The sequence below is a fragment of the Nannobrachium achirus genome (assembly GCF_963921795.1).
Source record: "Nannobrachium achirus genome assembly, chromosome: 17".
NCBI lineage: Eukaryota > Metazoa > Chordata > Actinopteri > Myctophiformes > Myctophidae > Nannobrachium > Nannobrachium achirus.
The window spans coordinates 54,408,321-54,426,257 of record NC_137824.1 but is presented as its reverse complement, the minus strand read 5'-3'; the positions used below and the strand labels follow the sequence as shown (position 1 = coordinate 54,426,257).

At 43.4% G+C, this 17,937-nt stretch overlaps 1 protein-coding gene across 1 annotated transcript in view; it reads left to right on the top strand.

Moving 5' to 3' along the window:
* Positions 1 to 17,937, top strand: part of htr4 (5-hydroxytryptamine receptor 4) — a gene marked incomplete at both ends in the record, with an annotated part of 212,655 nt that overhangs the window by 116,299 nt on the left and 78,419 nt on the right. The window contains 2 exons of the mRNA XM_080745872.1: positions 10,599 to 10,752; positions 16,276 to 16,844. Coding sequence (XP_080601998.1) covers positions 10,599 to 10,752; positions 16,276 to 16,844 — 723 coding nt within the window. The remainder of the gene's footprint in view (positions 1 to 10,598; positions 10,753 to 16,275; positions 16,845 to 17,937) is intronic.

The window sequence follows — 17,937 nt, the reverse complement described above, 5'->3', positions numbered from 1 at the left end:
AAGTGACGTCATGATGCATGCATTGACGCAGCAGGGCCGGATTCAATACAATGGTGGTGGGCCTGGGCAGCGAGAGGGGATAAATGGGGCAATCCAGGGGCACCCGATGTGTTAATATGACTTGTATAGGTATAGGCCTACTACTGGATTTACTATAATATACTGTACATTATGTCTGGTTTAAGATTAGTTTTTTTTAATACGAATATGTGAATATTGTCTATCGCTTTCTCTTTGTTTGCCCATTGCAGTCTACGTGATTCTCCAGATAAAGGGGAAGACAGATTGTTTTTCTTTCATTAGTTATGACATTAGTTTTATGTTACGTCATTATTGTCATGGGAATATTGCGGACACACAAGACTCCACTGCAACGATTTATGCTCACAGTCACAATACTTGGAACGAAGTCTCAGTCTTGATTTCATTAGTCTAGCAGCTATAGTAATCCCATAACATGGAGGCCGACGGGGAATCTCATCTTTAATGTCCATTTTCTCCAAACAACACTTTTAAAGCCAAGGATGGCATTAGATTCTCGCTACAAAAACATAATAACAAAGGCATCGATCGGCCATTTTAGAAACCACATGGTGTGACGACCGCTCCCGTTGTATGACGTCATGACATCAACCCGGAAGTATTTACGCAATGGACTTCTGGCCTTCAAAATAAGACAATGGAGCGTAATGGAGCCCTGCGAGCGGCACGCTACACATTTAACCCGTTCACCAATGGTTAATGAACCATCCAGGACCATGATTTTAATATGACTTGTAAAGGTATAGGCCTACTACTGGATTTACTATAATATACTGTACATTATGTCTGGTTTAAGATTAGTTTCTTTTTTATACGCTCAAAATGGAGTGTATTAATTAGATTTTTATGTTGTGATGTATTTTAGTGAAACAGGAGCGGTGTGGGTCTTAGCCAATCACAACAATGGGGCGGGGTTGAACCACAACTATAGCTTTCCAACTTCCAGACAGGTAATCTCTTTTACTCGGCTCAGATTTGGGGAAGTACCGTGACCTGCCTCGATGTCACATCAATCCACAAAGTAAAATAAATAAATAAAACGGGACAGTGGTTAATGCATTGAATATTTACTGTTAACTCATTTAACGCTGATCCCGAGTATACTCGTGAAAAATACTCAAGTATTTAGAGTGCCGATCCCGAGTATACTCGCGTAAAATACTGTATATAGAGTAACGCCGGTTCTCCTACCCTACAGTCCGTTGGAAGGTCCTGGCACGATCGGCCTCGCCGATTCATCATCATCACGGATCCACGTGCACAAAATAGTAATCCCATAACATGGCCGACGGTGGATCTCATCTTTAATGTCCATTTTCTCCAAACAACACTTTTAAAGCCAAGGATGGCATTAGATTCTCGCTACAATAACATAATAACAAAGGCAACGATCGTCCATTTTAGCAACGGCATGGGGTGACGAAGGCTTCCGTTGAATGACGTCATGACGTCAACCCGGAAGTGTTTACGCAATGGACTTCTGGCCTTCAAAATAAGATAATGGCTGCGTATGGAGCCTGCGAGAGGCACGCTGGACATTTAACCCGTACATGTCTGGAGCACTAAATGGGTTAAAGATCTCATGACATCAAATTTACTTTCAACGTTCAGTGGTTTTCTTTGGTCTGGGGTTTTCTGAATAATTAGGCTCAGAAAAGTGATCTGATTGGCCCCTGGACTTTGATGTCACAGTCCATTAATCCCGCCCCCTCTCCTCCTGAGAGAAATAAAACATGACAAAAGAGGTGCCGCAGAAGTATGAGAGGAGAGGAGCGGAGAGCAGGGGAAGCAACGGATCTGGATGAGAAAAATTATGGGAGAGATTAAGTTGGCCTCATGAATATTGTCTATCGCTTTCTCTTTGTTTGCCCATTGCAGTCTATGTGATTCTCCAGATAAAGAGGAAGACGGATTGTTTTTCTTACATTAGTTATGCCATTAGTTTATGTTACGTCATTATTGTCATGGGAATATTGCGGACACACAAGACTCCACTGCAACGATTTATGCTCACAGTCACAATACTTGGAATGAAGTCTCAGTCCATTAGTCTAGCAGCTAGAGTGAACGACAAGATATAAAGAGACAAAGAGATGAGCAGTATCAAAGAGGCACGTGTAATCAAACCTATTTCAGGTCAAATACTTTTTTTGTAGTGTGGCGTGCTTACACACATGTCCGTTGTCCACACTCTCCCATTACGTTGACACAAGTGACCCGTTGTTTCAAACTGGTGATGAGATGGATTCAAATCTGACCATGCGGCATCTGTTTGACGTGACAGGGCTCTCTGCGTTAGGTGTTGTTGTGAGGGGGCTCTGGTATCGCTCCGTATATGTTGACGAGGACGGATGATTCATGATTCCATCTAAGCCTATCGGTATGCAATTCGATTGTCGCTGAGTCTCCGCACTGATAGATTCCATTATGTGTCTCCATGGTTTACCGCCTAGTTTCTAGAAGCCAGAGTGTGAATGACAAAAGATATAAAGTAAAGAGACAGACAGAGAGGAGCAGTGTAGGAGAGAGACATGGTCTTTTAAACACGATGCGTGGTCAGAGCCTAATTTACGTCAAATAATCTTTTGTCAGGAACACTCACATCAAAGTAGATTTAACCATTAATTGAAACAAATGGAAAACGGAAAAATTTTCCCTGAATTTTGTCCAAGCAGCTTGCTATGCAAAATCAGTGAACCTTAAAAACCCCATAGGGATACAATGGCAGTACAAATAGCAATACATTGACATATTAGCTTGAATCAGCAGACACAAATCACAAGTATGTAAGCCTATGCCAGACTCTGATCAAAAGGTGGAGGCTCGGGTGGAGGAGTCAGCTAAGCAGTAGCGAATGCAAAGCAGGCAAGACAAGCAGAGCTATAATAGTGAATGCAAGCCATATTTAAAGAAGCCTCCCTTACGGAGCGTGAGACTTTATTTGTTCTTGGCGATGAACCGTCGGATTTGAAAAGACAACTTATGTCGTCTTTGGAATGTGTTAAATCATTTTTTAGAATCTTTATGCCGTGAAGACAGTGACCAAGTTGTAGGGGTCTTAACCTCCGATCCAGGACTTTCTCAGAAAGAGCCTGGGGAATTTTGGATTGAAAAGTGCAAAGGGCAAAAGAGCAACGAGAAAAGAAAAGAGCATCCTCAAATGTACATGTGCATAAAGTTTGGCATATTCTACACACCAACAGCATATTTTTCCAGTAGTTGCTACTGTACTGTACTTAACTTTTTTGTAACATCTTCACAGTATGTTCTACAGTATGTGCAACAGGTTAGTATATTCAACTTCACCACAGTATACATTTATGTACAGTAGGAGCAATTCAACTTAACGGTATCTCTTTATGTGAAGTAGGTTCACAAGGAGGTAGCGATTCCTTTTGCCCTGGATCTTTCTCGTTCTTGACAGTTCGTTCATGTTCCTGATTGTTCGTGGAAAGAAGCTTTTTTTGCAGTTGCTAGTAGCTTTGAGACTGCGTAGACTGCTGCGCACATCTTGACACATAGGCGGCGCTAGGGGGGTGCTTGCAGGTGCTTTAGCACCTCAAAAGAAGTCCATAGCACCCCCTTAGCACCCCCAAGAAATGCTCAGCCAAATAATATTTGTTTTCACTGTCATCAAATAACATTATCCTTGTTCAAATATGTGACATTGGTGAAAGAAAGGTTCCTGCCCACCACTGTAGAAACTAGAAGTCCTTCATGATAAGTTAGGAGAAAAATAAAATGTGCCAGAAATGGTCAGTATCTGTTTGCAGCCTATAGCCACATCACTCCTTTTGTTGATGGTATTGCCATTTATTTAATGTGACTTAACACTTGTGATGCTGATGCAATACCTGAATGTTATGCTACTTCATGAACAGTGATTCGCTGTTTCATAATGTGCATGGTTTTGTGTTTTTTTAGGCTCTTATATATGTACATTGGTAGGCTATAATATCCACAACTTCTTAGCACCTCAATTAATAGCCAAGCTCCCTTCCAGCACCCCCATTAAAAATTGCCTGGAGCCGCCACTGCTTGACAGCTCAAAGCAGTCGGTGCACTGATCACATCCTCTAGGAGGATGGAGCTGGGGCGTGTGCTGGCTGTGTGGTTGTAATCAGGGATGGAGGGATGAAACAAGACTCACCACAGGAACAAAGGCAACAATGTATTGGAATTGAGGCAAAAAGATTCTACTTCCATTCCATTGTAACATAAAACAGTGCACTGATAAGGTGGGGAACTAAGAAAAAATTCCAAGGCAGCTCCGTTCAGTTCAAACTATAAAACAAATTTATTTAACTCATGGCAGCATTAACCCTCTAAGGCCCGCATTAAGAAATACTTGAAATAAAAAATTGAAAAAAATCAGATGGTGTTGTAGGAGTCCTATTAAGAGGAAAATGTAATGTTTTTTTCAAAAAAATGTTTTTGTAAGATTTTATAGCCATAAATCAAAAATCATAAATCATGCTCTAATTTACATATGGGGGATATTTTTCACAATAATAACATATGTACATGTTCTAGACATTCTAATGATCACCAAAACAAATAGTACAGGCATTTTACTTATGTTTTTGTGAGGTATAGCTTCCATGAAAAAGTGAGATGTTGTTCGTCAAAACTCTGGAATTTCAGCGGGTGTGGCGGGTGTGAATGTCAGCCCCTGTGGGGGGTATTTATATGCAAATATTGTGGCCAATGGCATTGTAATACTAAACAATAGAATCCAATGGTGGTGTTTAGGTGGTAGGGGGAGCTAAAATAAAATGATTTAAACCTTTTTTTGGATAAAATACAAACGTTGTAATATTACAACCGTGGGCCTTAGAGGGTTAAAAGAAACGACCAAAGTGTTTCGGCCTCGTTTGGCCTTCATCAGGGTCCGCTAGCAATGACAGCAGTGGGTGGGTCATATAGTATGCATTATTTTCTATTCTAATCAAGTGGTGATGTCTTGTTGATTGATGATTGTGGGCGCTATATAATGACGTCTGTCTCTGTCATTGCTAGAATCGGGCCTCCTGTGGTGGCGCTAGAACAGGCCCATGTGAAAAATGTGTTGCAGAGGTTCTGAATTGGCATCCAGGGAGTGTGTATGCACAGTTTGGCAACGTCCGGGTCAACTTGCACCGGAGATTAGCTTGTAATGTCTGTAATGTCTGACATCAGAGTTTCCCGGAACCGGCACTGTGTCTGCAGAGATCTCCATCTATGGGCATAAATGGACACAGGCAAACAGATGGTCAAAACGGGTCCTTAGACAACAGGTATAATGGGGTTTGCATTAAAGGGCATTCATTCCCCCGACTAGACGCTCGGCCGCCCGAAGGGGTTTTGCCTAAATATGGAGATGCCTGATGACTGATGACATACAGAGGCCATCAAGCACTCTGCATTAGGTACCCTGACAACAACTGCACTTGAATTTCTAATTTTTTGAGACAATGCCTCAAATTCACAATATGAGGTCAGAACTGTGATGTCACCGGCAAACCCCGACATAAAAGAGGGTTCAGGCTTCACAGTTTGCAGAGTACAGGTCTGAGTCAAATAGGAAGCTCTTATTCGCTGTGTATACGGAGGTTGTTCAAACATGCAGATTTTTGTGAAGACCCTTACTGGCAAGACCATTACCCTGGAGGTTGAGGCAAGTGATAACATTGAAAATGTTAAGGCCAAAATCCAGGACAAGGAAGGCATCCCCCCCGACCAGCAGAGGCTAATCTTTGCTGGCAAACAACTGGAAGATGGCCGCACCCTGTCTGACTACAATATCCAAAAGGAGTCCACCCTCCATCTTGTGCTGCGACTGAGGGGAGGAATGCAGATTTTTGTCAAGACCCTAACTGGCAAGACCATTACCCTGGAGGTTGAGGCAAGTGATAACATTGAGAACGTCAAGGCCAAAATCCAGGACAAGGAAGGCATCCCCCCCGACCAGCAGAGGCTGATCTTTGCTGGCAAGCAGCTGGAAGATGGCCGCACACTGTCTGACTATAATATCCAGAAAGAGTCCACCCTCCATCTTGTTCTGCGTCTGAGGGGTGGAATGCAGATCTTTGTCAAGACCCTGACTGGCAAGACCATTACCCTGGAGGTTGAGGCAAGTGATAACATTGAGAACGTCAAGGCCAAAATCCAGGACAAGGAAGGCATCCCCCCCGACCAGCAGAGGCTGATCTTTGCTGGCAAGCAGCTGGAAGATGGCCGCACACTGTCTGACTACAACATCCAGAAAGAATCCACCCTCCATCTTGTGCTGCGTCTGAGGGGAGGAATGCAGATTTTTGTGAAGACCCTTACTGGCAAGACCATTACCCTGGAGGTTGAGGCAAGTGATAACATTGAAAATGTCAAGGCCAAAATACAGGACAAGGAAGGAATCCCCCCTGACCAACAGAGGCTGATCTTTGCTGGCAAACAACTGGAAGATGGCCGCACACTCTCTGACTATAATATCCAAAAGGAGTCCACCCTCCATCTTGTGCTGCGTCTGAGGGGAGGACAGTAAACGATTCTATAACACAATCTTGTCAGTTCTCCATCTTGTTCTTCTGAGGGAGGGCAGCAGTAAATGATTCCGTAAAGATTTCTTTTTTTCTTTTACATTGCTATTGTAATACATATTGGTGGTTACATGGCTTGCGAAGATTTAAAACATCTAAATGGCTCAAAGCTGGTAGGCTAATGCGCTGGTAGGCTAATGCACACCGGTGTTACAAATCCTACATGACATGGGGCCTTGAAAAAAAGGATCCGAACACTCAAAGAATTACGGAGAAGAGGGCGTAAAATCAAGCTTCTTAAACATGTCTCCAAAAATAAATTGTCACAGGGGGCCTGGTGAAAGATGTCAGGACCATTGGTCAATCCATTACGATGACTAAACCAAAGAAAAATAAATGTAATAAAAAATATAAATAATTGTAATCTGGGAAAGGAAATTATGTGAGGAGATTCCCATGATAGGTTAAACCCCTTACCCAGGACAACTGTGCAGTGTGTATAGGGGGGAAAAACAATCTAAAGGATAAAAAGGGGCGAGTGGTGTGGCTCACCGAAGTAATAGCAGAGCACATATCACAATGACATGATAGAAAGGGCCTCTGGACCCTATAAGGACCATAAGTATGCACTCTTGGTGGCCCACCCAGGTGCCCAACTACAAACATTTTAGCCTCTTAAAATCCAACCCTACGTCCTCGTCGTGAGAAGTGGAGGCAGGTAATACTGTAGCTCTGGTCCATCGCTTTCACCTCCCGCATTGCTCCCGGTGAAGCTCTGACAGACCCGTCGGGAAACGCATGGACTCGAGATTGTCGGCCCCGCCGAGCGCTCAATACTAGTGAAAATAAACAAAACCGTTTCACTACTCACCAAACCAAAGGTCGTTTTGCGCTGTTGAAAGTCTATTCTCCGCGGTGGTGAACCCCTCAGCACCCCACCTACTCTGTAAAATACATTATTTTTGTCATGAAATAAAGTGCATCCAACTCGACCGCCGCTTATTTCCGGGTTGTGAACCATTGTATCTGTGGTGGCCGCTAGGTGGCTCGAGGTGGGTGCGTTTTTTTTCTTGACAAAAATAATGTATTTTACAGAGTAGGTGGGGTGCTGAGGGGTTTACCACCGCGGAGAATAGACTTTCAACAACGCAAAACTACCTTTGGTTTGGTGAGTAGTGAAACGGTTTTGTTTATTTTCACTAGTATTGAGCGCTCGGCGGGGCCGACAATCTCGAGTCCATGCGTTTCCCGACGGGTCTGTCAGAGCTTCACCGGGAGCAATGCGGGAGGTGAAAGCGATGGACCAGAGCTAGTAATACTGACTAACAGGGCTCTGGTAAAATTGCATAGGATATTCTGTGCAGTGTGGATGAAGAATCATGATGAGTACATGAACAAAGTAAATGCTGATTCTCTAGCTAGCAAAGTTCCACATTGAAAAAAGTCAACATAGAGCTGCATAGAAAGGCACACATGCTACAATCAAGTTATTTTAATTGTGCAAAAATGCAAATAGAGGGTATGCACATGACATCATCATCATACCCGGAAGTTATGTGGGAGCGCCTACTGAGGGGCAAAAAACGACTTTCTGGCCTTGACAGCCCATACATGGCAAACAGACAAGTCCCATCTCATTGCATTACATGACGTTAAACAACATTAAACTCACTTTGCCACTCAATTTGCCACTCGATTTGCCATTCACTTTAGGCATGTGCATACCCTCTATACCTGTATAACACATGTCCGTGACTTGGCATCATCCTGATAGGCTTATGTAGCATAGGCCCTATATGCTTTGCTCCACAGACAGCCAAGGTTGGTCATAGTTGCATATAATCTCACACACAACAATGTAACTGAACAAATGTACAAAAGTCAGTATGTTATAAACCCACTTTATCACAGGCCAAGCCTATAGCCTAGTATTAATAAAAGATAAATGTCAAAGAACCACATTTGTAGGACATTGACTACAACATTCAATTACCCTTTGTCAGCCTTCTGATTGGTCCCTGACTGGCCAACCAGAGAAATCATTCTCTTTTGCTACTGGGGGCGGAGTTATGCAGTGGGACAAAGTCCACATTCTTCCATTAATATTAATGGCGAGAGTGTAGTTTTAAATTGATATTTATTTATATTTTTAATTTATTTTTTGCTTTTTCACGATAAATAGGAACATTTTGGAACAAAATGGAGTGAATACACATTGAATATTTGTTGAAATGATAAAAATTAAGATGGTTTTCACAATGTGCGCCGTACGTTTAATACAGACAAGTCCTTGGGTCCAATGTGACTTTTTTTGGTCTGTTATACTGTAGAATGCTGGCACTGATAAAACTTATTTAAAAAAGCACTTTACTTACAGAGGTGGAAAGAGACAGGGCACCAGGGAGAGACAGACGGAGAGACGAGGCGAGAGAGGAAGAGAGATGCTCAAAGAGCAGAGAGAGGGCTAAGAGAGACGATAAGGGAGCAAGACATTAAGAGAGAAGGGAATAGACATGGAAAGTTTAGTAGATATGAGTCCCTGGTGTAGTCATACAGCGCTGGTCGGTTAATTAAAATATCATCCGATGCCTATCACTTTGTCATTTCTTCATCTCACAGATATATCTCCTACATATTCAAGGTCATTGGATGCACTCTCACTCTCTCTCTCTCTCTCTCTCATACAGCCTGGAGGCACTAACTCATGAACTGAACTTTATTCTGTTTGCCTATAAAGAAACTCTTTCTTAGGACTTTGAAAGTGGTTAAACATCAGGACAAATCGGCAGCATAATTTCCGATACTGTTGCCGTCAAAAAAGGCATATAATAATGGCGTGTTCTTTCTCTACATGTACTGTAAGCCATTATGGAATCCGTAGGAGACGGTGGGGGAAGGAGAGCTTGTTTTCGGTTCACCAGCATTAGCAGGTTAGCTACTCACCAGCGTCATAGTTACTGAGGTTAGGGTTTTGGGTTAGGTTTAGGCATAGAGGTTAACATTCACCCGCGCAGTCCAAGTGACCACAGCCAAGCTCTCCGACCTCCGCTCCAGCCAATCACAAGCCGCGTCTTCTAATTTATTCAACCCCTGTCTCCTACGGATTCCATTATCGCGTACAGTAACTATGCTATTTCCTGCCAATCATGGTCCCCATGCACCATAATGATATGAATCCTTTGAGAGATACATTACATTAACCCTTTAAGTGCCTATCCCGAACATGTTCGGGATATTCGGGATCAAAAACAATTTTTTATTTGCTATTTTACTTACCCCGAGCTGCTTGGAGCAACGTGGGTGGTCCCGGCTCGCCCAGCGCTCACCAACGAGAGACGCTAGATGCTCCGACGATTTATTCCATTGAAAATGGTTTAAAATAAAGTTTAGACCCCCCCCCAATGTTCACCGAATGTTCATTGTAGGCGGCGCGACGTATTCCAGGGTGCCTATCCCGAACATGTCCGGGATATTTAATAAAATGAATTATTTTATCGGAGGCCTCAACGAAGCCCCGGTCTAGACGTCCATCCTTGGCCGGGACTTAGACTCGGCCATCCACGGGCCGTATTCGCGCTAACGGCCGCATCGCGCCGCCCACTCCAATAATAAATCACATCTTTAGACAGGATTTTCTCCGGATTGTGTCCCCAGACCCAAAGAGAAAGTTTTTTGCGGCTGAAATAGCTTTAGATCGGGCTTCTAAATGGGTTAGCATTTTGGCTACGTGTCAGCTAGCTTCCTCCTCTCGACACCCATAGCATTGACTGGAGTGAAAACACAAGCCAGTTGGGAGAGGGTCGACGAAAGCTATAAAGAAGGTCTATGGAGAAATTTCTGGCACTCTAGCACCCCTTGTGGCCGGATGGCACTGTATGAGTTAATGTAAACTAGAATGGTGCTATTCTGGGAAATTGCAAGTGTGGTTGCACTGACTCGAGCCGCGAGGAATCCGCTGGGAAATGCATTCCGTCTTACCATTTATATTAGATGTTGTGACGTCATGTCGTGACTAATAATGTGTATTTCATCTGTGTGCAGGTACTACGCCATCTGCTGCCAGCCGCTGGTATACCGCAACAAGATGACTCCAATGAGAGTGGCTCTGATGATCGGAGGCTGCTGGGTCATCCCTGCCTTCATCTCCTTCCTACCCATAATGCAAGGCTGGAACAGCATAGGAATAGACCATTTGGTAAGCGGTGTGCAGCCGTGTGTTTGTGTGTGTGTTTGTGTGTGTAAGAGAGAGGGAGGGGGGAGGATGAGAAAGTGGGTGCGTGTTGATTTCGTCGACTAAAACTATGACGAAAAAAGTTTGTCGACTACCTTTTTTCACTGACGACAGGGCCGCTGCACCCTGCAACGACTTTTTTTTCTTATTATTTTTTTCACTTTTTGGTGCCCTTCGGCCCGACGCACAGTGCGTCATGCTAGCTGCGGCAGTGACTGACGATAACTAAATAAAAACGTAATAAATAAATAATAGAATAAATAAAATAAGATGACTAAAACTAAGACTTAATATAATGACAATTTCGTCAACAAATAAAAACTAGACTAAAATATTAGAGCGGGACTAATGGAGAAGAGATCCAGTATAACTTAAAAGACAAGTCCTCCGGTGCTGCGCTCTGAAAATATCAAATCTACAAGTAAAGCTTTTTTCTATTCTACAAGCACACAACGTGTCGCAGCGCAACTTTTTGTGAGCTTGTAGATAGGCTATTTTCAACATGTAACCGAGTGTAAAATCTGCCATTGTGACACCATCAAGGCCTGCTAAAATACATTTTAGTCGATTAAACTAACTGATGTAGATTTAGTCCACTAAAATCTTATGATGATTAGTCGACTAAAGCCCTTTGCACACAGGACAGTTGCGTTTTTTTCGTTTGCGGCATGAATAAAACGCATTGGATTTGTTGTGCAAGGCTGTGCGGAATCGGCGCTACGGATCCAAAAAGGAGTCATAAAAGGAGTGATGAGTTTTTTACCGCATGCGACACGACGCACGAATCGAACTCGGTTCGATCGAGAAAAAAACGCACGGCGGCAGCCACTCGTCGCACGGCTAATTCGGAGCCGGTGTGCATGAGGTCATAGAGAATCATTGTTTTCTTTTAAAAAAATTATATTGTCCGTTTTATCCGTGCGGTTAAACGCTCCTGTGTGCAAAGGGCTTAAGACTAGTAAAACATTTCAGATGACTAAAATCATAGAGAAAGAAGAAGAAGAGAAAGAAAGGGAAAGGGATATGAAGAGAGGATTAGTGGGGAAACAGGGTTATGGTGGAGCAATGGGGGAGTGAAAGATAAGGAGAGAGTGAACAGTGGCGTCAGTTCAGAAAAAGCTAAGGTATGGCAACATGACTGGTGTCTTGCACGCGCGCCTTCGCGCACGTGCAAGACACCAGTCATGTTGCCATACCTTAGTAACAGGCATGATACATTACATTTTTTCCCCCGTTTCTGCGGTTTCTTGGGCTGGATATGGCAGCCTGGAACGGTTGTTCAAGTGCAGCTAAACTTGGCATGTTGGTAAACGTGCCACAATTAACAATAATGCATTGCACCTGTGCGGCTGACCTGCGGAACCTGGGAATATACCATTCTGTCAAGATGGAGAGAATACAAGTGTGGAGAATATAATTACAATATCTTGTTAAAGTGAACATTTTATAGTTATTTTACTGTAATTTAACAACATAATAACCAGCACAAATAGACAAAGAGACATCCACAGATTTATATTTAAAAGTAACTTTTATTTTCCCCCCTGGACCCAGGGTATGGCAGCTGCATACCCCTGCCATACCCAATTGACGCCCCTGAGAGTGAAGGGGAGAAACTGGAACAGTGAGAGTAAGGAAACAAAGAAAAAGAAAGGAGTGCAGAATTGGGAATGATGGAATGAGAGAGAAAGAGAGAGAGAGAGAGAGAGAGAGAGAGAGAGAGAGAGAGAGAGACAGAGCGCACAATGGGAGGAGAGGAAATTAGGGGAAGGTTGGGGTGAGAAAAACAAAAACATATTCACACAAATAAAAAATGAGCTGAGAAGATGAAAACGTAATGATGTCACGAGAAACGGCCCCTCGAAGGGAAATGGCATAATATCGGTTGCTACAGAAAACATAAACAATCACAAAGATGTGGAGAAAAAGAGGGCATTGACACGGCAGACGTCGGATTAGTGAGTTAACGAGGTTGCTGTTTTTGTTTGTGATTGTTTTGGTTAGAAACCGAGTGAGTGAGAAAGATAGAGAAATGGAGAGAAGGGAGATTCTTCTGGCGCAGCAGACGTTCTGTCTTTGTCTGACTGCCAGAGTTGGAAAAAGTACAATTTCCCGGAATTAAAAATTCACTTGATTAAAAGTACAAAAGTATTGGCATAAAAATGCCCAAGTAAAAGTACTCCTTATGCAGAAAGTCCCATCTCAAGTTTTTAAATGTATATTAAAAATCTTTGCGAAGCATTGTGAGCTTGTAGATCGGCTATTTTGCTAATAATAATAATCAAAATCTACAAAGTAACTAGTAACACATTTTTTTAAATTATTGTAGTGGAGTAAAAGTACAATATATTGAATCCGAGATGCGGTGGAGTAGAAGTAAAAGTTTTGGAAATTGGAAATACTCAAGTAAAGTACAAATAACAAAAAATAAGGTACAGTACTTAGTTACTTTCCACCTCTGCTGATTGCCACCAAGAGTGTCCTGAGCAGAAACTACTTGGCTTAGCTGCGCTCAGCGCATTATGGCAATGTACACACACACACACACACACACACACACACACCCCGAAGCCAATGAATAGACACCAACCGTTTTCAACGTTAACAGTGATGTCATTACGTGCGCATCCCGCATCAAAAACTCATTCAAGTCGCCCAGGGACTCATTCATGTCATGGTCCCGGGGATGCGCCTCCATTGGAGTCCATGTTAAAATAATTTACGCGGGTCGCGGTAAAAGAAAAACATTTTAAAATTCCACAGACACCACCATTGTTCATGGGTGAAAGCATCCTACTTTACCCTACGTTAACAAATAAACAAACAAAACAAATAAAATCCACGTAGAAAGTCTTAAACAGGCGATAGAAACGTCAATGTTTTGATTCCACCGACGTCCGACGCCATTTTGCGCGCCTGAATTCATTAGGGGCACATGTTTTAGTAGTTTTAGTAGTTCTAAGTTCAAACATTAGCCAAATTGTAAAATACATATAAGAAATAGGCAAACATTTTGAAAATAGCCGATCTACAAGCTCACAGCGTTCGAAAACATTGTATTGAGGACTCATAAAACTTTTCTGGGACCCATTTGAATGACCACCTGTGGGTCCCGGGACCCATTACATTGAAAACCTAGTGACATCACTGCGTTAATGACTGTGTAGGAGTACAGCCAATGCCAACTGGCCATCTCAGTGGTCAAGCCCAGCCCGCTCAAAAGTCAAATCAATAGCAAAACAAAATAAACAAACCACTGAAATTTGGTAGCTACAGTACAGTGTCCCAACTGCATCTCACTATCATCATTAGCTTTAGGGAGGGTGTGACTCTGGAATTTGAGAAAATCCAATGGCACCTGCCACTTAAAGGTAGGTTAAGTGATTTATTTTAATTCATATAATAGCAAAATGGGTCTATGTTCTGATAGTACCAGTTATTATAGAGTGTTTGGTCCGTATTTGGACTTAGCCATGTCCCCTGTGAGGAGAAAACAGCACTTTCATTTCCTCCACCAAGAACTGCTGGGTGACAAGTTTTCCTCCAATCAGGATTGAGTGGGGCCTTCCTCCAATCATGGTTGAGTGGGGGTGGGCCTTAGGCGCACCAAGGCCTGCCCCTACTTGTTCATGATTGGAGGAAGGCCTGTCACCTACATGAAAACTGAAACTGAAACTTTCACTTAAAGGAGCTATAGTCAACTTTTTCTTGAAAAACGGATGCTAAAATAAAAATAATGTTTCGAAAATATTTTATAAAAAAATAAGCTTCATATATTTGTTTCTATTAAAAAATTACCACAAAAAGCGTAAAATAATGATAAAATAATCATTTTGGCCATTGTCAGACCGACACTTTGTTTACATTCTAGTCTATAGACTAGGATGTAAACAAAGTGTCGGCCCTACAATGAAAAAGTTGACTATAGCTCCTTTAACCTACCTTTAAAATTATAAGTGGTACATTTATTAAGTGTAGCGAAGTGCAGAACACATTATCACACACATTTACACACCAACGGCATTGGCAACTGTACTCATTCGTACTAGTTAGGCTTTCATGTTCTTGCTTTAGGACACTTCGACACAGTCAGACAGTTTGTCTGTGCGTTCGTGCATGTGTGCTTGCATGTTTATAAAGCTGTCTATGTCGCATAACTCCTGCATTAGCAATGTAGACATCAGTGGCCATTGTCCATTGCACATGGTAGAACTCCTCCCTCGAACGTGTATTTTACAATCCTTTATCGAATCATTTTCCATAGTGCAAGCCCCAATGCATAGTGAATCTATGCTGATTCTGCATCTGTATTGTATTCATTTCCATAGTGCAAGCCCCAATGCATAGTGAATCTATGCTGATTCTGAATCTGTATTTTACAATGGCCATTTTGCAAGTCCCCCCTTATTGCATTTATCTGGCATCGATCATCTGGCGTGTACGGATTTACAAATGAAGGCGCAGAGTTTTTAGTCGCTGGTAGAGAATAGCCTGCATCAAGCTACGGACTCCCTTTCCCATCATCCATCTACTGATATTGTTCGTGCGACGCATGGCGGGGTGTCTGTTGCGTGCGCGTTATCGCCCCTTCCTGTCTGCAGGAACCAAACTCCCATTAAGGGACCGTGAAGATGTGAAATGAAACAATTTGGAACAAGTGTGAATTTATTGTTTTATTTTTGTGCTCGGTTCCCCGAGGACTGTTCTCGTACACAGCGAGGGTGATATGAAATGGTTCTTCTGGAGGATATCACCTCTGGTTGGTGATTAATGGGGATGCGTAGCCTCTTGGCCCCGAGGTACCACACTTCTTAAGAGTATGGAAATTGAATGGAGTGGAGTGTGGGCTGCCTGGTAGAAATCTTGCCAGGGGGTCTGTAAGCGTTTGATTTAGCAGATATGGTGGTTTGGCAAAGCGGATGATTAATCGGGTGTTTATTTCCAGTATAAGTGACTCTTTAAGTATGCATTTGTGGTCGATAAAGAGTGTGTGTGTGTTAGGGATGGGACGATATGAACATTTCATATCACGATTATTGTGACAAAAGACATCGCGATTTACGATATAATTATCGTGATAAACAAAATCCATTGGCCTGGGGCGGAACATTTGCCCAAAAATTGCAGATCTACAAGTTCCAGCGACACGTTGTGAGCTTGTAGATCAGCAATTTTTTGGCATAGACATCGGACAGAGAGTGAAAAATAATATATATTGTGAGTACCTTTTACCAATTATAGAGGGTTGAAGTGGTACCGGATATGCAGCTCGGCAAATAAAAGGTGAATTTATCCCAGTGCATGACGGAGGACGATATCGCGATAAAATAAATCTCCACGATACGATTATCGTAAGTGTTTTTTTATCACGATAAACGATAATATCGCTTATCGTCCCATCCCTGCATGGTGTGTGTACATTTCCACACCTGGCCTTGCTCTCCCCTAACTCTTCCCCCCCTCATTGCTCGCCTCCTTTTCATCCAGATCGAGCAGCGGCGACACACGCAGGACAGCAACTCCACCTCCTGCGTGTTCATGGTGAACAAGCCGTACGCGCTCACCTGCTCGGTGGTGGCGTTCTACATCCCGCTGGGCCTCATGGTGCTGGCCTACCAGCGCATCTACGTGACGGCGCGCGCCCACGCCCTCCAGATCAGCATCCTGCAGCGGGCCGGCGGCGGCTCGTCCTCGGGGCCCGACTCGGCCGACCACCAGCGCAACCACCGCATGCGCACGGAGACCAAGGCGGCGAAGACCCTGTGCGTGATCATGGGCTGCTTCTGCCTGTGCTGGGCGCCGTTCTTCGTCACCAACGTGGTGGACCCCTTCATCGAGTACACGGTGCCGGACAAGCTGTGGGCCGCGTGCCTGTGGCTGGGCTACATCAACTCCATGCTCAACCCCATCCTGTACGCCTTCCTCAACAAGTCCTTCCGCCGGGCCTTCCTCATCATCCTGTGCTGCGGCAGGAAGCGCTACCGGCGGCCGTCCATCCTGGGGCCCGGCGCGCCGTGCACGGCCACGCAGATCAACGGCTCCACGCACGTACTCAAGTAAGTCACCGTAAGTGTCCGGTCCGCAAAGTCCCTTTCAGTCGTTGTAAAAATCCCGGAGCAAAACACATTACTACTATAAGTGGTAGTGCTTTTGCTCTGTTCTCTAGCTGTTTCCCTGCTTTTTGGACCTGTTCGCAGGGAGGTGCAGAGAATATTAGAGAGGCAGGGGCTGACATACCTAAAAGGGCCTTTTTGGTGAAAATATTGAAAATAGCAGACTTCCAAGCTTGGAGGTCGGCTATTTTCTGTACTTATTCATGGTCTGGAGAGGGCACTTTTTACAGGTCGGGTAAAAGGGCAGGGGCTCAAGCCCCCTTTGATGTCTATGTGTGCACGTGCCTGCCTTCTCTGTTTTCTATTCCAGACTCTTTAACGTCACGTTTCAAATGTCATGAAACTTCCAGTGAATTCTGTCAACATTCTAATAGCGAATCACGCTGCAGTTCCTTGGCAGGACGTAATCAGTTCACAGGTGGTGCATTGCAGTGCATTTCAGTGGTTTCACCACCATGCATGCATACTCTCAGCTGTCACTCTCTTTCTCAAGCGGTATACTGACACGCCTCTATCGTGCAATTACCGTTTCTATAAATAAAGGATATGTTTCAGAGCGATAACAGCTTGATTCTGAACTGTATGTCACATGTGCTCCGTAGAACAGCCTTTAGGTATTACATTTGCATATTATTTCCATTGCCTCGGGAGAGGAGAGGTGTAAAATCTGTGTGCTGAATAATGTGCGATGCGTGTGAACTACTCCATACATTAACGCACATTTAACCATTTAAATCACATTAAGGATTTACTTGCTGCTTCTTTCCTCAACCTGTCCACAGGAAAACAATACAAATGTATGTTTCGGCCGTACCGGTATGCTCAGTATGCTTTGAAATGTTTGCTGACCCCAGTTACTTGATGCTTGTGCTACAGTGCTTCCATTAGGCCTACAGTTTCATCTGTGTAATAGCTAAACATTCTTGAGAACACCAGACGAATACATATCTCTTCATTTTTATTTTGTCTGGGTGGTAATGAAAAGGTTCCTCACCTTGAGAGAGAGTGTGAAATGATAGAGTAATGATAGAGTAGT